The sequence below is a fragment of the Ammospiza caudacuta genome, chromosome 16 (assembly GCF_027887145.1).
Source record: "Ammospiza caudacuta isolate bAmmCau1 chromosome 16, bAmmCau1.pri, whole genome shotgun sequence".
Lineage (NCBI taxonomy): Eukaryota > Metazoa > Chordata > Aves > Passeriformes > Passerellidae > Ammospiza > Ammospiza caudacuta.
Window position 1 is genome coordinate 7,125,295 of NC_080608.1, and position 24,050 is coordinate 7,149,344.

The window sequence follows — 24,050 nt, forward strand, 5'->3', positions numbered from 1 at the left end:
CAGAGCAATTCAGCCCAAAGTAAATTATCACCCTGTCGGGTACCATGTGAAGAATGAATTGGGTTTTCTGTTTGTTGACTTCCAAAACTGATCAAGTCACTAAGTAACCATTATCAGTGAAATGACCCATTTCTGTTAGGAAAAAAAGGTAGCATTGAGGAAACAATTTGTACACTATTACATCTTCCATATATTTTAACTTCCTTGTTTGTGTTAAACAAACTAGAGTAAATTAGACTGCCACTTTTTTTTTTTCTCTATGTTTTATTTCCAAAAATACTTTGTTTAGTTAAGTGTCAGGCTGCTTGCTATTCACACTGAAGTTTGGGGGAAAATTCTCAACTTATCAAAAGCTTTGTCAGTGATTGCACTGATTTCAATAATTCTGATTTCAATTATATTTCAATGACTTAATTGAATATGTTCTCTCATCTAAGGCTATCTATGCTGCAAGTGTAGGACTCTATTTGGAGGTTTCTGAGATTTTTCACTTCCAAAAATGTTCCGTGAGTGTGTAAAAATACCTTCTAATCCTAGGAAAATGTTGATCTAAACATACCAAGACTACAGTAGCAAAACTGTTTTCACCTAAACCAATTCAGTTATCCATAGCATGTATTGCTTTTCTTTAGGACTGATACTGGGTTTTAACAAAACAAAGCAACAAGATTAACAACATTTTCCATGCGACAAAATACTTTTCTAGATATTTAGAGCACTGTCATTTTCATCTTTGGTGAATGTCCACGCACCACATTGTAGAATATTTAAGACACATAAAAAAAGTCCATTATATCATATTTATATATATATATATGTATAAATATAAGTGTATATATATATATATATATATATATATATATATATATATATATAATAATAAAGATACAACCCTGACAAAAACGTGAAAAATAAACAAGATTAAAACCTTGAGATTTTCTCAATTGCAAAATATTCTTTTCAAGTGGCCTAAAAATGGGAGAAACCTCCATGTAAAATAAACTTACAGCTTCCAAATTTCAAGGGGCAAGCATGTGCATCCATAGGAAAGTCTTCTAAATGCATGGGACATTCTGCTCTCACAGTCAATCTATAATGGATTAATGAGCAAAAGGACACATTTATTCTAGTTTCATAGAAATAGCAAATAGACTTCTATTAAGACACATAGCATAAGTACAGCACAGTATCTGTTATGTGATTAATTACAACTGGACCTGAATTGTCTGGCTGAGGGTGCAACTGCTCTGCTCCTCTGCCCTTCCTCATGGTCCATCAGAGGCATGCTCAGGCTTCTCATTTGGTGTGAGGATTAAAATCTATTAGCAACTGCAATTGCTTCCTTGCTGCCATCATTAAATTGGCCCACTCTGGATGCTCAGACATTTGCTGAAATCATTTCATTGCTATCAGCTTGAGTGCAAACATGTTTCTCAATAAAAGAGGTTAAATGAGCTAGAAGCAGTCACATACCACACATCAGCAGAGAATGAACAGTAATACTTGAAGAGTAGGCTGAAGATTGCATTGAGGCACTTGCAAAGGTGAGGAAATAGGAATGGTTATGATCAAAAGAAGAGACACATGTGAACCATGTGCTGCCAAGATAGTGCTCCTGTGGATTAAATCCCTAACAGCTGAGCACTTAGAAAGACAAGAAAAATCGACCTGGACTTGTGTAGCTACCAGCCAAGATGATTCTACTTTAGTCCAGCCAGTCTTGAAAGATATTGCACAATAAATTGAACATCCCAAATGCCTGGAGAATTTGTTTTCTCCAAACACTTGTGCTGATTTTAAAAAACATCTTTAAATTTTTTAAAGAAAACTCAGTGGTTTCACTTATGTGCTAAGTTTTCCATCTTGGCTTGAAGTCAACAGAGTCCCTTTATACCTTGTTTTGATTCCATGGGAGACATAAAGGGGGGATGTGCAGCTCTATAGAGACAACATACCCTTTTTTCATTATTTAATTTGTAGGTTTTTAGTCCAGAATGTTTGCATGACTGTATATCATCTTTATTTCAAAAGGATTTATTTAACTCCTCAAATAACTGGACAGCTGAAGTTCAGTTATCCATGAAGAGAATAATATATTTCCAATGAATGCTGTCAGCACAAAAAAAATTTTTCTCCTAACTTTCTGAATGCTTTAATCAATGGAAAAAGAAATGTCTATTTTTATGCTGTCATGCTTTATAATCCCAAGCACAAGAAATATTAAGAATGGTCAATGAATTCTGTGTGCATCTGTTAGTTCTTAGAATCTGCTTCCTATATGATCCAAAGATTAAAGACCCTTGCACACAATTTAGAAGTACAGATTACACTAAACTTTCAGGCTTTATTATACTTGCTGATGGAATCCTTGAAAGCAATGCCAAATCAAGATTCTCTGCAAACTGATGGGTTCCTAATACCCTAAGAACCTTTTTAAAATCAAGCATTAAGACGCATCCAGGGACTGTAGAGGTAGCACAGCAGGAGAGGAAAAATAAAGACTGCAAGCAGCTCTGTTTGTCCATCATCCCAAGGCCTATTGTGAAAATAATTATTAAGCAGTAATCAAATAATGCTCAAAAAGGAACCAGTTTTCTATCTGGAAAATATGCTTGCACAGGTTAAATTGTAAAACAAAATGAAGGATGTAATATTTTAGGGCTCACCTCATTGTGTATAGCAACGTCCCATCCTCTGTGATTCGTAATAGTTTATTTGGCATTGTCATGTTATGAGCCACTGACTTCTTTCCATTGTGGAAAAAGGTATCAGGAGTCCAAATTTTGCTGGCCATTAAATTATTTAACCGGAGAACAGTCATAGGTCCTTTGAATTTTAATCTCTCATCTTTCCAGCTTTGGCGGAAAAATACATCTATAGTGTATTCCTACATTAATTCAGAAAAGAAGGGAAACACTTATGATGTCATATGTTTTAATATGAGAACTTGAAAAGTATGTTCTTACCTTTCCCTAGAAGCAAGATGACTATTAATGAAATTAATCATTATCAGAAAGTTTATTTTCTGTATTACTTACAATGTACCTGGAGCTGGTTATTAAACAGTTACAACATCATTGCTGTGTTCAACACAATAAACATCAGGAAGTATTTCAAAAGTTGCCCATGAGTTAGATATAATAAAATGGAAACAAAATAATTAACCCTTTTCCTACTTGAACTGTAATTTCAAGCTGCAGGTAGGTGGTCAGTATGTGTGGCACAGGAAATGCGTCAGAGTAAAATAAGCCTTGTGAGGCAGGGTCTTAATACAGCCTTCTGTTCTAAATGTCTCGTCAGCATAAACTGGCAATCAACCTGCAGAAAGTTCACAGTTCACTGAAATTCTGTTGGTGAAATGTGGAATGGCTCATGGGTGAAATGGTTGGGCTACAAAGAGCAGGAGCTGAGGGCACCTTTGGGCCAGGAGTGACAGTCTGACTGCACAGGGACTGGGCTGGGGGGCGCAAGCAGCGGCTGACTCATGGCCGTGGGGACAACCCAAATAACCAACACTCACTATGAAATTAAAGAAATATTTGTGACAAAGCAACAGCAATGAAGTTAAGAGGGAGAGATATTTTACGTATAATATTCCAACATATAGATGGGGTAAAAATGTGAAGAACCGTGAATGCAGCATAGTACAGCATTTCCCATGGGAAAATTCCATCCTCACGTGGAAGTTCAGCATTGGATCACCCTGCCCCTTCCATCTTTGATATTGTGATAAACATCAAAAGCAGTTATCCAATGTGGCTCTGAGTTACTCTGAATGAGACTCTTTTGGCTGAGAACTGGAACCTTTGCTGAGATCTCCTGCAAAAGGAGGTGCCAAATCCTGGAACAGAGAGAGCTCCTGCGTGTGAGGGCACACAGAGCTATAAGGAATAGAGCTGTCCTGAAAAACATGATAGTAAAGGGGAACATTCTGGAAGGAGCATGCAAAATGTCTCCACAGCAAATTCCTTCAGATTTGTGTTTTTTCATTTTAACAACCACCAACACTCCATACAACATAAGCACATTTGAGCTTACAAGGTTTATTCCTTGTGTAACTATTAGCAAGAAAGAATGGTGATTCTTACTGATGTGTGTTTTTCCTGCTTTTAGGGTACGAAATGCCTGAGTAATTTTTTTTCTTTTACATGGAAATGTAGTTACAAGGGTTGTTCTAATTTTGGGACGTTTGGTGGATCTTTAAATTAGATTTTATTTATATCCCAGACCTGTGAATCATTTTTGTACATACTTAGTTGTATTTCCATTTTTTTAATCACTTGCTCAGTGAACTGTTGAAGCCTGAGTTTATTCAGCTTCAGTGAAAGCAGTTTGCACTTATAACCAATTATTTGCTTCAGAATTTTGCTGGGTCATGGCCTTAGGTTGAATTGCGACCAAATCCTGTCCCAGCTGTGCAGTAGAGTAGGAGAGAAGGAGGTGTAGGAGACAGTATCCATCATTAAAATTTTGGATTTCCTCCATGTTTTACTAGCACCAAAGAATATTTCCTCCTACACACATGGGAAAGGTAAAAGACATGCCCAGAAGGTGACATCATTTCAGCATGCAAGCCATTCCCTTTTTCTCTTTCAGCTGCAAAGGGGTGAGTGGGAGGTGGTACAGGTTGAGAAAAGAGAGTCTGGTTTTTCACTTCATACAAACATAAGGTTCATTTGTTGGAAAAGGACAAGGAGTCAGAAAGATTTGATAAGGGTCCTGACAGCATAAGATAAAATTCAATTAAAAAGCAGCTGAGAGGTCACGCCTGGCACAGAATCTTTCCCTATCCCAGGACATCTCACCATACAGAGTGAATTAATTTTGGCTGAGATATCTCAGCTCCTCAACTTTCTCTACCCACTTAAGCATGTGCATTAATTCTCCTCAAATGAATCCTGACAGACAGCTGATCTTTAGAGCCATCAGATATTCTGATTAGGGCTTTTTGCTACAGCAGAGGGGCACACAGAACAGGGGAGCAGAAGGATTTTCTCTAGACTATGTACAATAGCAATGCTCTGTGCACACACATGAGTGAGGTGGAATTTGGAATAAATTCTCCACAGCACAGACTCTTCATTCCACAGTATGCAGGTTAAAAACAAGATTTCTATCTGAACTTGGAATAAATTTTATGGTATTTTATGGAATATTTATAACACTTTGACTTAAATGTTCTCTAGTTTACTCTTCCAATACTTCTCCCTGGAGATTGTTTATTCACAGGGTAGACCACTCTGTGGTCTGCATGAGGTTCTGTATAGGAAGACAGTAAGGCAAATAATCATTCCCCGAAAAGCTTACTGTACAGAAAAACTGGGAATGAAGGTTTACTAGAAAAAAAATCTGTCTTTCTGAAGAAGTTAATTTTGAAACACTTCTTATTCCAAATAATACACATCAAAAATTTTCACAAAAATGACAGTTTGTATGAGAACAGCCAGGTATCTGTTGTTCAGTTCAATCCACCATGTAAGCATGTCTGAAAACCTGCAAACACGCTGAAATGATGTCACTTTGCGGGTTTTCAGGCATGTCTTTTATCTTTCCCATGCCTGAAAACCTGCAAAGCTCTTCCAAAAACAATGATTTTTTAAAAAAAATGCTTTTCTCCCATATAACTTCATTTACAAGTATAAGAACAAGCCAAGACAATCTCTTTATAGAACAACAGGTTATGTCCATGCTGCTCTTAGAGGAGTGTATTGAGAGTGGGCAGGAGCACCCTGATTGTCCACGGAGGTGCCTCCCCGCATGCTGCAAACCCCAAATGGCTGAGGTGTGCTGGCAGCTCAGGGGGGCTGTGCCTTCCCAACACTCAGGGGGAGCTGGAGGAGCCCCAGCCCAGGCTGAGGCTCAGCTCATCCCCCCGTGCCTGCCCAAAGCCTCCCAGAGCCCAGCCCAGGCTGCACATGGGGACCAGGGCAGCCCCAGCTGAGGTGTCCGACCTGGCTGTGCCCAGAGCACTCTGCACCGAGCGTGCAGTGAAATCCAGATAAACTCTGGGCTCTGGCAAATTCTCCAATTTATCTTTCTGTCTCTGCTTTCACACCTAGTTCCTCAAGGAAAGGTTTAACATGAGTGGGCTGCACACACGTTACTTTTTATGGGAGGTGAGTAGGAGTTTTACACTAAATACTTTTCTGCGAATTCTTTAGTTTTCAAAATATATGAACACCTGCCTCTGTGTTTCTTGGTCACACATTTTATTAAGAGGATGATGGATTCTTTCTCTTGTTTAAATGACTGAAAAACAGGAGTCAACATGGTATGGGTATCATAGAATTTATATGTTTAACTGTACTTTTATAAGTATTGCCTTCCAAGCAATCAAAAAATGGTGTCTCTTCAGAAAATTCACTTAGAAAAATGAACTGTCTTGAAAAAGTTACTTGTTACTTTTGCTGGTTTTCTATTCCTTAATGCTGTTTTGAGTAGTCAGAAACTTGTAATAACCTGGTGTTTAAGGCTTAGCTACATTTTTAGTTCAAATTAAGCAGCTGATAATTTTGTAATCAGAAATGGAACTTGTTCCCTTACCTCTACTTATTCTTTCTTTTCTTTTTCCTTGGACCTTTCTTTTGCTAAGTATATTTAGCTAAATGTAGCCAACTACAAGTTTGAATTGCTTTAATTTCTTCATTTAGATCAACAAGGATGTTTCTAGCATTCATCCTTATACAGCATCCAGCAGACACTGGTGGCTGCAGATCAGGCTTTACCCCTCTCAATAACCACCTACTTGTGCAAACTTCATTCATATAGAAAATTTTAAGTACCTTATCCATATTTCTACACAACTCTTGGTATCTCTTAAGACCAGGGCTCACAACATCTTCATTCAGTTTTCTGAACATCTCCATTCCCTGCAGTTATCTGGCAATTTGATTTTAATATTCATTCCGTAAAGCAGCGACACTAATTCTCTCATTAATCTTCTCTTTTTAGCAGCCAAGATCTAGGAAAGTCACTTTCCATTGATCAGTAGCTTTTAATATAAAAATACAGGTTAGACTGTACAGATGTCACACCATAGGCATAAGTGTTAATTGCATTTTAAGATGATGATCTTTCTTGGCAAATTGGATCAGTGATGTGCCAGCAAGGACCTCAGCAATCACTCTCAGAAGAATACAGGTCCAAACCCTAATGCATTCCGTAATATATTATGTAGCAAATATAAAGTCTGTTAGAACACATTATTAAAGTCACTGAGGCTTCTAATTTCAGGGCACTTAAATGCAGTCATAGCAGCAGGAATGGCAGCACAGAAAACCTGATGGCATCTTCAAATCAGGGGCTCAAAGAGAGCCCAGCCTTAAAGGGGGTAAATAAGTTATTGCACAGATCTTTTATCCTCCAAATTAAAAAGTCAAGAGAAAATGAGTGCTGTAGAAATACAGGCCATCACTTACCATATCATGGTCTGAGACAGGCCCAAAGCTGGTGACGAAGATGTCAGTCTTGACTTCAGTTACACGCTCTGATGAACCAGGAAATAAGGACAGTGAGTGTCTATAAACAGCCTTCGTTAGATCTAACCACTACCAATTTTCACAATAAATAGAGAAATTATTGGCTTTGATTAGCCATTCTGAAATTGGTCTGCAATACAATCCTGAGAATTTACGGCAGAAGTAATTTCACAGTCAATATTTTCAGCAATATTGGGGGGGGGGTTTATAGTTTTTCCACAGAACTTTTTGAGGTACAGCAGCTGCAGTGGAAACAGTTCTACTGTTGTGGAAATCTTTTCATTCTTTGACTGATAAATCTTCCTATCTGATACCATAACCAGTGCTGAATATTGTACACAGTACTCTAATATCTCATTGGATTCTCAGTTTCTGGGCAAGCTAAAATAAGATCTCTAATAATTAACCTTGGGTTTGTGAGTTATGTATCTTGTATTGAGACCAAGAACACAGAAGAAAAAGAGAAAATACATTATGGTGTATACAAACATGAATTATACTTCATTGGTATGAGTTAGAAATGGCTCTATTACCCATTACTTCAACAAACAAAAAGGAGTTGAACTTTTCCAAATAAACATTAGCTAAGCTTCCCTTCTGGAATCATCTGTGTAAATGTTTTCAGAACGTGAGCTCTTCAGTCCTATAGGCCTAAATGATAGATTAGTACAAATAACACTTCAGAAATCTGTAACGTGTACATGACACAGATTATATGCATATGTGCATCACAGAGCTGGACCCCTCCATGATTTCCAGGATGTCCATTTTCCCCATGCACAGTGAAATTGGATATTTCAGAAGAAACCAGTGATTTTAGTGGTCACAAGTGCTGAGATGCCTTAACTGGTCACCACCAGTTAAGAAAGAAAGATCTCAAGAAAGAGGTCAAACATCTGGCTTCTCTATTTGGACTGGCAAAAGAAATTTTGAGAAACACCAAAGCTGAACTTCCCCCTTCCTCTCCTCTCCCTCTGCACACACACAGACAGGATCAGTCACTTCTGAGCATGCTGGTATTTTCTAGGGCACACAGAGCAAAATATTCACCCAGGATGCCATATATCACAGTAACCCTGGTGAATTAAATGCAGCTGCAGGGAGTAACACCAGCTGGACCAGGAATCCAAGCAGTGTTGAGTGCAGTAACCCCATCAGCTTCCCAAAGTTGTGGTCTTTTAGGTCTGAATGCATTTACTATTGTCTCCACAAACCAGCATAGGGGTTTCAGTGGGAATTTCAAACATGGAACAAGTGATAACATTTCTGAAATAACTTTCAAAAATAAATAAATTGAGAAATCTGAAATGTTAAAAGTAATCCTAAAGAAAGCAGTACAGTAAATGTATAGTATGCAGACCTGCAGTAGACAAAAATTTCCCAAGACTAAGATATATATATGTAGCTATCTGTATAATGTTATTTAAATAGTGCAAAATAATTAATTAAATTATTCCAAAATAATTAATGAATTTAATGAAAAATTTAACACAACCATCTGATTTCAAAAGACTGGACTGTTTATATACAATTTGTTCCATCTGACGAGAAAATTCTGACTGAAGGGAAGAAAACGAACTCAGGATTAAGCAGCCAGTTACACTATCCATTTGTGTATCTGTGCAAAAGTTCTAATGAGAATCAGTGTTTCACAATGCTCATTCAGGTCTTTCACTTTCATTCAAAAAGTGTGCAACTTCTAAAGATATAAAAATGGAAACAGTTTCCTATAAATAGCTAGTATAGATGCAATAAAATATGTCCTTTTGTGAGACAGCAAAAATCAAAAAGTAATATTAGAATTGATTCTACTGTTGGTCTAGGAAAGCAGTTGATGGAACTATACTCTGTTAATAAATTAATGCAAAAATTAGGTGATCTCAAAAGTAATCTTCAGGACTCATTAAAATGGTCACATTTCTAATTTATTATTCAAAATCAAGGAAAGTAAAATACTGTGATGTGGCTGAACTGCTCTATATGATAAAATTAATATATTATTATTACAAATAATATATTATTTTTATTCTTTATATCTGTGACTGAGAGGTGTACAAAATACAATTACTATTGAAGAAAGTACTGGATAGGTGAAATTTCCTCCTTAGGTGTCCAGTTGAATTAATACGTGACCTCATAGTTATTTACAGACTTTTTAATTGACTTAAAGAAATTTCAGTATTTTCTTGACACCTATTTGTCTCTGGACTTAAAGAAGCTCATGGTGAGAATTTGACTTTCTGGAACTGAAAGAGGCATATGGTTGTTGAGAAATTACTTGGCTTGGCAGGGAAGGATTCTGTCCTTCAGCCCATCCCTGTCACAGAAGCTCAGGAGGCTCAGTTCAGTTCAGGCCATGTGGGAACAGAGGGCACAAAAAGGACAGGGAGATCCCACAGCGTCCACTAAAACTTTGCTCAAGGGACTCCAGCTGCCCAGTCACCTTTCCTTAGGACTCAGAAACTGATACCATCCTGAAACCTATCAGCCTGTCACATACTGAAACATGAATATCAAATGGTTTTAAAGCTCTTTCACCCTTGTTCCTCACCCCTCTTGTACTCTTTCCTTTGGGAGAGAGAAGATTCTAGAAGCTCTTCAAACACAAAGAGATGCTGAGTCCCTTGAAGGTCTGAAATCTGAGCAAGGTTCTATTTAATATAATTCAGCTGGTTTGCCTGCACAAACACAGAATATGCTCTTTGAATCAGCAGCATATCATGTTATACTATCATCAATTCTGGCTTTGGGAGACATGTAGTCATGGAAGAGAGGCTGAGGCTTAAGAAAACCACTTGAGGACACAAAATGGAATCCTAAGACTTTTGCACTATGAAAGAAGATTTCCAAGGGAGTGAAAAAATAAGTGATGCTTTTTATTTCTGTATAATGTTGAAAATAATTTAGGTGGCACATAAATCACATAAAAATTAGAAAATTCAGATTGTGAACTCAGATGAGATTGTTATCTTCACACTGATTACACTTTTGCAGTGCACCTAATCCTCTCAAATGCAGATAAACCAATTTACAGTCCACCAAATTTTTTTCTTTGGTGTGCGCCTCACTTTCAAGACCAATGAAAAAGTGTGTATCAAAGCACAGAAAAAGATTAGCCACTCCAAAGCCATACAGAAGTTTTGAAATTTTTGTTTACTGTTTCACTAATTAGATGATTCAACTGTGCTTAGTTAAGTGCTTCAGAAGTTCTGAGTCACTCCTGCACAGGACATGTGTTTACTAATACAGTTGAGCTATATATATATTTAGAATCAAGGTTACCCATGTTCAATTTGCATCTTGATTACCATGGGAAGGCTCAAATTGTGCTTCAAATGCTCAGAATGCTTTTTGCAGGAACCACAAATCCTGAGCTGGATTCAAAACCTTCACAGTATTCCTAAGAACTGGATAAAAGTCTTATTGACCAAACCAGGCTCAGGTCAGGAGCTGACTGGATTGCTGAAGAGAAATCCAGCAGCTCTAAAGATGCATAACTGTCTCTTGACTATGACATCTGTCTCAAGAACCAGGAGTAAGTAATGTAGGGATATCTGTAGAACATGTAACAATTTCAGTAAAAAGCCCTCAGGAAATTAATAATGACTTACTGGTTTGATTATGAGGCAACCACAGGGTCCAAGCAGTTACTGAGCAGCAGAAAAGCAGCTGAGCACCACACCCAGACACTGGAATTCAGCTTTGGGCAATGGATCCAGGTACAGCTACGAAAGCCCCAGTCAACCTCAACTGCTGTAATTTTACTGTTTACAAACAATATGTTTTGCTAATGATGCTAGACTAGCGTAAACTCAAAATTAGTAACAATAAATATTTTGATTTAAACTCCCAGGGATCTCATTATTGCTAGAATTGTGACTGGATTATAAACTGAGAACAAAATAAGAAATACAGATTTATTTTAACAGCAGGAAATAAGCCTATTTATCAGGAGAGACCATACATGAAATATTTCCCTTTATGATCTGCCAGTATTTGAGCACAAGGTTTATTTGAATTGCACATTTTGGTGGATGAAGTTAATTCCATTTTTTGGTAATGCACTTGTTCTTCCTGTATGTCTCACGTCTGTCTGTGCTATAATTATTTATATGGAGGAGACATTTCCTCTGGCTTTGAATGAAAGGAATTGTGATACCTGTATGCTTAGACTAATCAGCCCAGCTGTGTCCTGTGAGGTGTTTTGGTTGAAGAACAACAACAAATGCACTCATAGGAATTTTGTGCTGCTGCATTAGTAAGAGTAGAGACCAAAAGGGAGAGCTGTGCTGTGATCAGCCACTGCAGTCTGTGCTGAGGTCACTGGGACCTGCACATGCCAATTACAGCTCAAAGCTGCTCACATCCTTCCTACCTCCCCACTCTTGTATAGAATCTATTTTCCTAGGGTTTTCTAAGGTTTTTTACAATTGTCTTTACATTAATCTGGTGCCTACAGAGTGGAAAAAAAGACCAAAATCAGCCCCCTCAATTTTACAAAGTCAAGTGTAGCATCTGGTCCTCCTTTACTTATGTGTATAATATGTAGAATAATGTGTAGGGGTGAGGTCTTTTCATTTAGAGTGGAATCATTTAAGTTTAACTTTTTATTATGCATACAAACAAAACCCTTATTTTCCCTAAACTTTATATTAGCTCAGATATGTAAAAATCCAACAATTTCCATTGGTACCTCAATAGCCAAGAGGAAATGTATGTTTATATAAAGTGTTCTCATACAACTGAAACTTAAAATCTAATTCACATAATACCATGAGGTTCATTTCCCCATCCCTTCCACTCTGTGGAAGTAATGAATTGCCTGAGATTGACATTCCACTTAAGGACAGCCCCACTCAATCTTGATAAGCATCACACAGGAGCCATCAACAAATATCTTTTACTGACAGCATAAAATAAGTATAATTCTGTCCAATACTCAAGTTGATAATCTACTTGGGGTAATCTACTGAGCATTCAACCCAACAGTAAAACCAAATTTAATTCAGGAAGATTCTGGTCTGTCAAATCAAACTCACTGTTGTTTGTTCTGTATTAACCTTTCTACTACAAAATCCCTTTCAAAGGGATAAGCCACATTTACCTTTATTCTGATGTAAAAGGTCTCAGAGCGTGTGGTATCCTTTAGTTTTAGGGAGATGAGATGAAAATGGTAAAAGTCTTAGAAAATCTGTAGCTGCCCCTGATTTCATGTAAATGAATCTCATCACCAAATACAACCTGCCCTAAGCAAGTCTTCCCCATCTCCCTGTGGCACTTCAAACCTGGTAGAATAACTTTTTTTTCCCACCCTTTTTTATTGCTCTTCAATTTTTTTACCTCCCACTCTAGCCACAGTGCATTACTAGAAGAGATCACTAGAGACTGAAATGAATTTTGCTTCTTATTACTGTTTGATCCTTTGGTTTTTCAAGGACTGTGTATTTGAATAGAGATCAGCATCTTTATTATTTAGGCATTTTTGGTCACCTCTAGTTCTACAGTCCAGGCCGTTTCCACAGAAAATTATGCCATTACCTCAGTGACTTCCCTCTGTTTTTGCCTCTAATGTCTGACATGATTTCCTCTTTTCAGCTTCAATATGTTACTCTCTGCAAATCCTCTTCCTTGCTTTTTGTAAATGATTATCCTCTCATAGAGTCAATAGGTGTCCTCCAGTATCATTCACAACATTTTTACATTCATTTTGGAAGTTCTGTTTTCCATGCATAAATAACTAAATGTAACTATTTGTTCATGTTTATGGATGGATACAACAGATGCTATTTCCTAGCAGTGTCTGCCTAAGTGACTAAGACCACATATGAAGGAGGCAAAACAAGTAAATAACATAATTTATATCAATAATTATTGATAAGAAGTGCAAATGTGCTAATGCATAATATGGTGTTGCATGCTCTTTTTAAAAATAATCAGACTAATTTTACCAATGATGCCATTTTTTGAATTACAAGCATATTCAATCACTATAATTTTTCCCTGTGGGTCACCAGCTCCACTGTGTAATATTCTGGTTATAATATTCTGGTTAATGAGAAATAATTCTTTCTTTCCCCCTTGTTTAATGGCAGACTGCTCAGTGGTTCTCATTTAACTTCAGATATGGCCTTCTTGGGTTATCTGATGGTAATTTCCATTCCCATAGTCTTTATGGAGCATATATGACTTTTCCCTTTTGAAGTAATACCTCAAAAAAAGATGCAAAAAAAGGCAAGGGCAGAGTTAATTTTAATCTAGTACTTATTCTGTGCATGCTCAAAGAGTGATGCAAAATTCAGCACCCCTAAATTTCTCCTTATCTTAATGCTCCACCTTTTACCCTGGCTTTCCCATGAATACATAGAATAGCTGCTACAATGAAATGTACAAAATGAATCTTTGCAATGAGATTTCTCCAGTAGGTTGTTCTTGGCTTCATGGTGCCTCACTGGCTACACCAGAGCACTTCTACCAAGCATTAAAACTGTTCACCACACTGACAGGATGTTTGCAAACTTGGGATTGAGAAATATCATCATGTTTATTTCAAAAAGGATTAATTTACCTCTCTAAATAAGTAGAACCAAGATCAAGATCCAATCCCTTTCACAATTCATTGCAATTTTTCAGTAACTAAATATAGCTTTTCATCACTGAATTCTTCATACACATAATGGCAAGGATGAAAACCACATAACCTTACTGAAGGAACTATCATTTACCTTTTATTCCATAGGCAAGAAAGAGAGAAATTGGTTTATTTTCTGTTTCTGTGGGTGTACAGATTTGAAAACTTGCACTACAGGAGGAGAGGTCGTACTGGGATAACCAGAGTTTTCTGCAGTGTGCCCTTTTCTGTAAGAGACTGCACATATATTGTTTTACCTGAGCTGCTGGTTCTCAGAAGGCATAGAAAGAATAGAATAGACAGTTTTGGATGATTGGAAGAGTGCTCTAGTGCACTCAGGGATACACAGATGTAAACTGTGCCTAACAACGTGAAATTTATCAACATAACATTTAATGAGGTTCTCTGGCCTCTTAAATTCTCCGATAGCTACACCACAGCTAAAATGGAAGGAATCCATTTGAGAGCTAATTCTATATATCTAAAAATATTGTTACATTGGTAGATTTCTTTACTTTTGCTTCAGAGTGGATAAAAATTGTGTTCTGATCAAAACATTTAACAAGAAGCCATCACTGATGTTGGGAAGAAAAATGAAACCACTGCTTTTCCATGCATTTTAAAATTTCCAGTATCAAATCATGCTATGATGGAAGACTACTGAACTTCCAACTCCAAAATCCATGCTATATTTTATATATTGGTTTAGATTTGTCACTGAATATTTTTATGCATGGAACACTTCAGAATACATTTCCCCATTATACCGAGAATCTAACTTAGCTGTCAAAATTGAGTCATCCTGAGGTTCTTGACTCACATTTAGATACCTTAGAAAAAAGGTTTTGAAGATGTGAATTTCCACACCCTTTATTATAAGTTGCTATCAGGACTGAAAACATCAGCCTAGGTATTTGTCCCTAGTTTTTGAAATCTATACATTTTCAATAATGCCTTATTCAATAGTCAAAAGAGGTTTATCTGCTTCTTACTATACTTGATTCCAAACATTAATTTACTGCTCACAATTTAATCAGATGTGGGATTTGTTTTTTAAAGCCATGGTACTCTTCTTTCTAGTGTTCAAAGCTGACAAACATAAGAGAGAAATTTGCTGAACTGACACCATGAAAATATAGTATACTTTGCAGAAGGAAAATTGTTAATTCAAGGTTCTTGGTTACAGGCAGGAACAGGCAACACAATCCAAAAAAGGAAGGATGCAAAGATTATTTAAATTTCTCTAACCCTTAGTTAAACTACCCCAATCCTTCCTTCTCTCCATCCCATATTTCCCATCACTCATTGTTGCTTTCAAAAGCCATGCACATTGCCATTTAACTTTGTGAAGAGGTAATTTCATTTCTGTCAGAAGTAACTTTTAACTGGATGATTCTTTCATGAGTAGACCTGCATTCAGAAACATCTATATGAAGACACAGACATAGGAGCTGATACTGATATGCTTAGTTGTCTAAATTGTAATCCAGAGAGTGAGAGAAAATCCTTTCCCTGCACCTCCCTTTGTTTTCCCTTCTAGTATCTGTTAAAAACATCATAATAGCTATAAAACTCATATAAGAAATCATCACATGCTCAGATTTTTCATGTAGACATGTACCAGACTCAGTTTACAATCTCATTTATTTATTGCCTTCTGTGTTTTATTTACTGTGATAGAGTAGCTGACTGAACTCTACAGTTCCATTAAACAAAGAATAAAGGAACATTTATCTACCCTAGGTCAAGGGTTCACAAGAAAGCAGGCAATAACACTGGTAGATAAAAATAAAAAATTACTATTATTCTGTTGTCTATTACCTGAAGTGGCACACAAAGATTTATACACCAGGACATTTTTAAATGTGGTAATTAATACTTTTTAATCAGAATTTTATCTTTAGCCATTCCTCAGAATCAGTGAAGTCAATTTATTGAAGGGCCTGGCTCACAATTCAAGAACAGTTGCAGGATGGTAGTCTCCAACCACAGCATAACCTTACACTTAATTACCTTCCATTTCATCCAGAGGAGATGATAGAAGAATTCTTAATATAATATCCCCTTATATTGCAGTTCCTCTGAGAGTGAGTACAGGAAAACTCTCTGAACTATATTTCGTTGCTCTTTTTTATTTTATCTGAAGAGTCCAAAAGGAAAACAGAAAAAGGACGTCTGAAAGAAGTAAAGCCAACCTCTCCATGCACTGGAAATAATAGATTTGTGCTTGTCCATTTAGAATTTCCATGTTTGTGAACAGTAAGCTTTTAAGACCCAATTTTGGGACCATGTCACACTAGAACAAATCAAAGACTGAACACAGAGATGTTGATGAAGACCAGGTTTTGTAACAATGCTTTTATAAAGACATAATTGCTATGTGGTTTTATGCCTTTCTCTGGATTCAGCACCAAGAGCAGAGGAAGAAAGACGTTTTTATCAAACTGTGAAGAAAAAATGTTACAGAAAGAAATCCTTACACAACTAAGTAGGGAAAAAATCTTAAAAACTTCTCTGAGACAATCTGCTAGAATAGATTGATACTTTTGCTTTTAAAAAAACAAATCCTCATGAAAATAGTCATAGATATATGAGGCCTATTCAGGCCTCATTCATCAACTTGTCATTTGTCAGGTCACAGGTTGTATTTTTTATCTTCTATTCTTTATACATTCAAAGTTTTATTACCCATTGAGAGGCCTTCTTGAATTGTGAACCATTTTCTTCTTTTGGGTTTATGTGTGAGAAAACCAAGTATGCAAAAGCCAGGGAAGGCTTGGATTTGGGGGAAAAAAAGCTAAATATCAGCATTAGTTTATGTGTATATATAAACAGAATTAAAAGAAGTATAGCATGGAAAAAATAATAATGTTTTAACTGTTTTCATCTATCATGTAAAATTGAAAATCATAATACAACACACCTCCCAGTCCTGGTCTCAAGCGGTTGTCGTAGCCATCCAGAAGGCGATCCAATATTCTGGTGAACACTGTGGTGTTGTCCTTAAGTTCATCTTGTGATGAGGTTTGTCCGTAGCTGAAATACACAACAATTAACACTGAAAAACAGTAATCCACCAATAACCTTGGAAAAAAGTAATTCCAAAATCCGTTTAATCTCGCTCATACAGGTTTAGGGTCACATAACCTCCTCTGTGTAACAAGATTTAATGCTTTGTAGCATTCTTGCATGTTTATATTTTCTCCTTCAATTCTAAGATTTTTAGAATCATAAAAAATCAGTGCCCCTCCATAAATGGTGAAAAAATAGAATGCCAGTTCCTAATGTTTCTCTCATTACTCCTTAATGTTTATAAGGTGCTAATATGTGTTTTCCTCAGAAAAATGCTCATTTGTCAGCAAAGAGTAGTGTGTTCGATTCATAATAGCTCTAAATGGTTTGCATGCAAAGAAAGATACAGTAATTTAGAACACTGACAAGTACTGACAAAAATAGACATATCTTCTTTTTAAATACAGAAGTAGATTGAGTGAGTGTACATTTTCATAGATCGAGATGTAGTTTTGCTTTTATTTTTCATTTTCCTCCAGCAGTTAACATTTGGAGGAATATCTCCATCCCTGCCTTTCAAATACGTAAAACCATCTGTTGATATGAAAATCTCTTGTGTCTATAAATCTTTCCTTATAGATCCCTATGTATATCTCTAACTCAGTCAAAGGTCCTGAAATTTTACTTGAAGAAGGATAAAATGAAAGCTCTTTGAACTCAGCTACCAAAATCTTGCTTCCATCAATACAAATCAGAATGAAATCCTTAGGCTTAATGGTTTCTGTCTGCTGTAGATGACATGAGAATCAACCTTTTTCTTAAATCTGAGACCTTTACCTAATACCCTGTCACAGATGATTCCCTTAATCATAGATTACACTTGTCTTAAATCCTAACCCAGCAGCAGTTTTTCATTCACTGCTGCGAAGACTTCCATTGCAAACACGTGGAGTCATTGGGGATAAAAGCAAAAGTGCTGCTTTTCAAAACATCATTTTATTGCACACATTACTGCTAAACTGGAGCAACAGTGCAGCACCAGACACTTTGCTGAGGATCAGGTTTAGTGACAGAAGTGACTCTTCCACTGGCCAGCCTGTTTCCTGTTTGGGGTACATGGCCCTGCCAGCCCTTCCTGCTGTAACCACTGAAGACCCTCTCAGCAGGAATATGGTACACAAAATGATCAGGTTCTGCTAAAATACCTATGAAATGCTTTTCCTGTGAGCTGCATCAGTCAGACATCCTTTGTGCACCCCACGCTTGTGTTCCACTTGGATCAAATACAGAGGGAAGGAGGAAGGATACCCTGTACGTAGAAGTGCTTCCAGGTTAATTTTGCAGAACAGGTTTGAGTATTTACTACAAATTTAGACCAGTTTCAGGACTGACATCCACAGGAGTCCTAACAATTCTTGGTTTATTTCTATAGGGTGGGATGTTTTAATGCATATAAATCATTATTTCTAATGAAAAAGCAAAATACCTAACAGTTTTTAAAAAATAGTATTAATTTCTTCTAACAATATCATACAACTTCATTTAATGAAAAGTAGGTTGATTTCTATTTATTGATCATGCCTAAAACTGAATTTTAAGTCACAGACAATATTTTTTATGCTTCCTCTATGTTATCAAATAACAAGTTCTGCTGTCTCTAGCAAGCATTTTATCTTTTAAAGGATCTTTCCTCATACACCTTCCCCGGAATTTCAACACACGACCTTTAGTGGATGAAATTTTATATTAACACTCATTGTCAGGAAAAAAGCTGCTCTTCATACATATCTCAAGGATAGCAGAAGGTCATCAGTATTAAGGTGGAAAAAGGATACAGAACCACTTCAGAAATGTTAATGGGAAATAAATGAGAATGTTTGTGAGAGGCAGCAGGAAGATGGGCTGCAGGCAGTGCAGTTGTGCCCCACTCCCAGGTGGAAGTCCCATTCCTCAGTGCCCTCACCTGCTCTTCCCACCATCTTAGCCAGGTAAAAGCACTGTGAGGTTTAACTGACATGGGCACAACAGGGAGATTCTGAGCATTTGTGCATGTATGGAGTAGCTGTAACTCCAGAGGGATTGTGATTTTTCATTCAAAACACACATATTAAAATAGTCCTATTTGCTGGGCTTTTTTGTGATAACAGGAGTGACATGGGAAGACTGTCTTTCTGTAAAAAAAGACACCTTATCTAATTTATTAGTTGTGTTTTATCATAAAGCACTAACAGCACTCCAGAGGGAAAGCAAGGCAACCGACAATGACAAAATGGCTTGAAACCCAGATCTACTTCATGTAAGGTGTGCACATTTTGAAGAAAAAATTACTGCATGCAATTGTGTTTTCACATTAAACCCCAGTCTCATAAAAAACTGTGCACGGACTCCATCTACAGGTCATTATATTCCTGACACACCATTGGATTTCTAAACTCTGGTCCAATGTGCTTTAATTCTCACATTAACAATGCACATGCACCCATTACAGCTACAATAAATGTATGTACACCAATATATGTGCAAATATCTATAGAATAAATGAGTTTTCACAAAATTCTCTAGCTATGTCAGATGAAGCATTTCAGGAATGCTTCAAATCTTAATATATTATAAAAATTAAAAGTTTTTTTCCTAAAACATTATTTGATATAGCAGCTGTTCTATGAATCACTCACTCTTATTTGTTTTTAAGGAAATGTTTGTGCAGATGAACCTTTGTCCATTACCACTCCACACAAATTTAAAATCTTCAAGGCAGTTAGAAAAGAAGTTCCTCTAGAACTGTGAATGCCTAAGACACTGTGGAGATCAAAGCACAAATAGATCTTTTAGAGATCACTATTGACAATAAAAATATTCTACTGCTTTCTGGTCATTAGGTAACATCATTGACAAGCACATTAATGTTTTTTATAATACAAAAATACATCTGAGAGTCTTCTTAAATGTCTTCACTGAGTTTTGAATTGCAGGCAGCACTTCAAGCATATTCCAAACTGCTTTATAGTCTCTGCTAATAGTTGTTTGATGAGGTGTTGTACGGTTACAGATTTTTCTTAATACTAACATTATTTTTAGATTATGATTTCACCAAAAATTCCACAAATACTCAGTGCAGAATGGTCTTTCAAACATAACTGTCATGGGCTTTGAGCTTACAAATTCTTCTTCATGCAAGCAGTCCCCCTTCAGCAGGAAGGTCTACTTCAGATTTTCAATACAACTACTGAGTTAGCACACAGTCCTGACTGACAAAGTTAAATTATGTCTCTGCTTGCAGTCACAATAAAGTTACTGAAAGCACTTAAATTAGATTAAAAATAACCCTTTATTATACTTTTCTCCCCTCTGAAGAAATTTGTATTTCTGAGTAGTCATTATATAAGAACAGAAAAAATTGCACAGGTGTTTAAGAGGTAGATTAGTTTCAATTTGTTTTCAGAAAGCTTTAGCTTATTCTCATCACCATATTGAACAAAGAAGTTTCCTGAAAACAAACTAGTTTTCTTTTGAACTTCACTTAGATTAGTCCCACTTATGTGGGACTTGAACAGGAATTAACTTCCCCCAATACACTTAGTGGTAGTGCAGCTCATGCAGTATTTGTCTTATGCTGCTACATTAAATTAAAGGCTCCTAAAATATGTTGGTGCATTAAAAAATATCTCCCCACCTTCTTTCAGTAAGTGCATTCAGGAGGAGGCTCCAGGCCCAGAGGCAGTCACAAAGCACCAGGAATCTCTTCATGGTGGACTCTGGAACTAGAAGGAAAATAACCATTAACATCCCCCACACTAAAACAGGTATTAGGTAAAAAAATCCAACATTGGAAACTTCTGCAGAGTAATGTGATGTCAGACAATGACCTCACAAGAGTAGAGCTGATGCCATTCTGAATAAGGGTGCATGGCCTTGGCTGCTGTCCTGGTTACCTTCTACTTTTAGACCCACAGACCCAGGATGGAGTTTGTTTTGTGGTCAGGGTGTATTCTTTATGCATTACTCTTGAACTTTAGCAAAAACAGTTACAAGCAAAAGCTGCTGTCCCCAAACTCTGTGGCAATTCTTATTCCGTTTCCCCCGGGTTGAAAGTGTGTCAAGGCACCTCCATTGCACTTCCAGATAACCAAGTGTAATTGCCATTTTTGTTTGACTTGAAGCAGCCTGAGCCCTTCTAAGCCTCTGGGAAGGTGTCACAATGTGGTTGTGTGATTGAGGAGAGTGATGCTTTCCTCACAACCACTGCTCTGCTTTGATGAGATGGAAGCAACTTTCTTCTAGAGATACAACAATCCACCTCTTCCCTTAAATACAGCATCAGAAAAGGACTAAAATGAGCAGATTCTAACTCTATGATCTGCTGCTACATAGGCTCACTTTAGGGCTAAAGGACACAATTCATAATGAAACCATGTGCTGACAACCTACACACTATCTCTCTCCTAAATCTCTACCAGTCTCTGAATGCTGCTAGGAAATGTTTCTGCATTGGCAGCCTTCTCCTCCTCTCCAAACATCTCCTGTACTCTCTCCAGACTTTACTGAGTTACTCTCAGTTTACCTTTGAGCAAGAAGTAACAGACTCAGAAAGTTTCTCCTGCTTTCTAATAAACTATAAAATAAAAAGTTAGCTGATATTTGTGGCATCAGTGCTGCAGATTCAACTAACTGCCCAGGAGATGTTGCAGGTCCCTTTACATAGCAATTCAAAGTGTGCTGGAATACAGTCCATTTTTAGGATTCATTACATAAATAAGGTTAACAAATACGAAGCCTGTATTGGAATTGGAGGGGTTTTTGCGTGCCTGAGAAAATCAAGCACTGTACATAGAAATGTTGTTGTAGCTTTAAATAAAGCTCCCCCAATTCACTGCACACTCTCAGGGACAATTTAAATCAATAAAACACCGTTACAAAGTGGTATGTGAGCAATGAGATATAATTAATGCGTTTATAGCCAGATGATCGGCAGATATGCATTGAATGGGGCTGAGCTAATCTGACTGGATAGGAACGAGCTGGCTGTGGCAGGAAAGTGTGGATAAAGATCTTCAGGGACGACACTGCATCCTAACTTGCCCTGGTCAGCCCCTTTACAAAGGGAAAGACAACATCTGTGGCTTCAAAAATCACCTTTCCCCGGTCCTGCCAACTTCTGCCTTTGCAAAAGGCTCCTCGAGATGAAGAAGGGAAAGTGAATTATTCTCAACTATTTTGATCTGTTGAGCTTCACGCTCGCTCCCCTTCTCCCAACACCAACCCCTGCTTCGATAAACCCATCCAGGCACAATAAATCCCGAAGAAGGAAAGTTTCTTGCAGCTGGAAAAAGCAAATGTAAATTATGGCTTTGAATGAGCGTTAGAGCCCAGCAGCCCCCGGCCTCCCCTGCCCGCACCGCCTGAGAAACCAGCGCCGGTTCTCCCATTCAAAATGGGAGCAAGAGCCACGCTTTGGGAGCGTTTCAGCAGCGCCCACTGGAAAAAAAAAAAAAAAAGAAAAAAAAAGAAAAAAAAGGGGGGGGGGGGGGCACGACTCAAAACAAAATCGGGGGTAAAAGGGGGGCATTTGATGCATTTTGACTCACTGCGAGAGATTTGCTCCTCTCGGAGGATTAAATCGAGACTTGTTTTCCTCCCGGCATTTCAACTTTGCATCCCCCGGCCCGGAGCATCCACCCCTCCCACCGCGCCCGCGGGAGGGAAAAACCCAAACCCAAAACCCAAACCCCTTCTGCGAGGGACCGGCGGAAATCAGTCCGCGCTAAAAAATAAATAAATAAGAGAACTGACAATGCCCATCGATCGCTGCGGATTTTCAAGCTGGAGGGATAGAGGAAAAAAAAAAAAAAAATCCCCCCGATCCGGCGGTACCTGCGGACGGAGAGCAGAGGAGCCGCCCGCGCGGTGCCCGCAGCCGGGAGCGCCCGGAGCGCTGCGGGCGTGTGTCCGTGTGTGTCCGTGTGTCCGTGTGTGTCCGTGTGTCCGTGTGTGTCCGTGTGTGCCCGGGGGTGCCCGGGGGTGCCCGGGGGTGCGAGCCAGCAGCCGCGCTTACCGGAGCCCTCGGGCGCGGGTCCGCGGCGCCGCTGCCCTGCCGGGTGCCCGCCCGCCGGCGCGGAGGCTGCGCGGCTCCGGCTCCGCCGCTCACTCCGCCTCGGCCATCGCCGCCGCTGCTCCGCTCCGCTCCTCCGGGCTCGGCACCCGAATTTCTCTTCCCAATATTCCGACCGCCGCTATACAACAAAAGCTTTCTCTTTACCAAGACAGTAGTAATACGTCCCAGGGTAAACCGGATGTGAAATAGGCTGTGACTTCATGCCAGAGAGATTTTATTTTAGAAAGGAAGGTGGTACCAAGCTCTCATCTAGAGACCAATCCGCCCATTTTTTATATGCAGCACAATTTAACTTCCAGTGCTCTCGCCCTAATCCCTTTCTCTCTGGCTGCAGCCTCAAATCCTTCTACAATCTGCAGCATTATTATTACTGGGGGGGAGGCTGCGCGGCCGGGGGAGGCTGCGCTGAGCATCTTTACACACTCGCAGTTTACAAAACAGTCTATTTTAAGGGTCGTACATTAAAAATATAACCGATCTGCGTTAGCGTTCAACCTTTGCTCGACTATTTAGTCGCGGCATAAATATGAATGAAGGCTGGCCAGGGGTGTAGAGGATGCAGCACTACGCGCGTGTGCCTATAGACTGTGTGTGTACCTATAGGGACCAGGCGGCAGACCACGGCTCTAGGCAGGCAGACGGGCACAGAGATGCTGTGCAATACTAATTAAACGCAGGTAACACGCATTTTGGGCGAGCCCCGTAGGAGATCAGCGGCAGGAGCAGGCGCCTCTTCCCCACTTCCACACGCCTTTAGCGGGCAGGCACCGCGTTACCCGGCGCGGTCCCGGGGCTCGGCCAGGCTGTGCTCGGGGGCTGC

General features: G+C 38.5%; 1 protein-coding gene across 2 annotated transcripts in view; it reads right to left on the reverse strand.

Moving 5' to 3' along the window:
- Positions 1-23,399, reverse strand: part of GABRA1 (gamma-aminobutyric acid type A receptor subunit alpha1) — a 39,117-nt gene extending 15,718 nt beyond the window's left edge. Inside the window, exons 1-6 of one of the 2 annotated variants that reach the window (XM_058815620.1) lie at positions 23,171-23,399; positions 20,792-20,879; positions 17,030-17,142; positions 7,419-7,486; positions 2,667-2,887; positions 1,008-1,090 (exon numbers count right to left, since the gene is read on the reverse strand). In XM_058815620.1, coding sequence (XP_058671603.1) covers positions 1,008-1,090; positions 2,667-2,887; positions 7,419-7,486; positions 17,030-17,142; positions 20,792-20,865 — 559 coding nt within the window. In that variant the 5' untranslated portion in view covers positions 20,866-20,879; positions 23,171-23,399. Of the gene's footprint in view, positions 1-1,007; positions 1,091-2,666; positions 2,888-7,418; positions 7,487-17,029; positions 17,143-20,791; positions 20,880-22,989 lie in introns of both variants that reach the window. The other variant, XM_058815621.1, reaches the window with a different exon arrangement.
- Between the last annotated feature and the right edge of the window lie 651 nt (positions 23,400-24,050).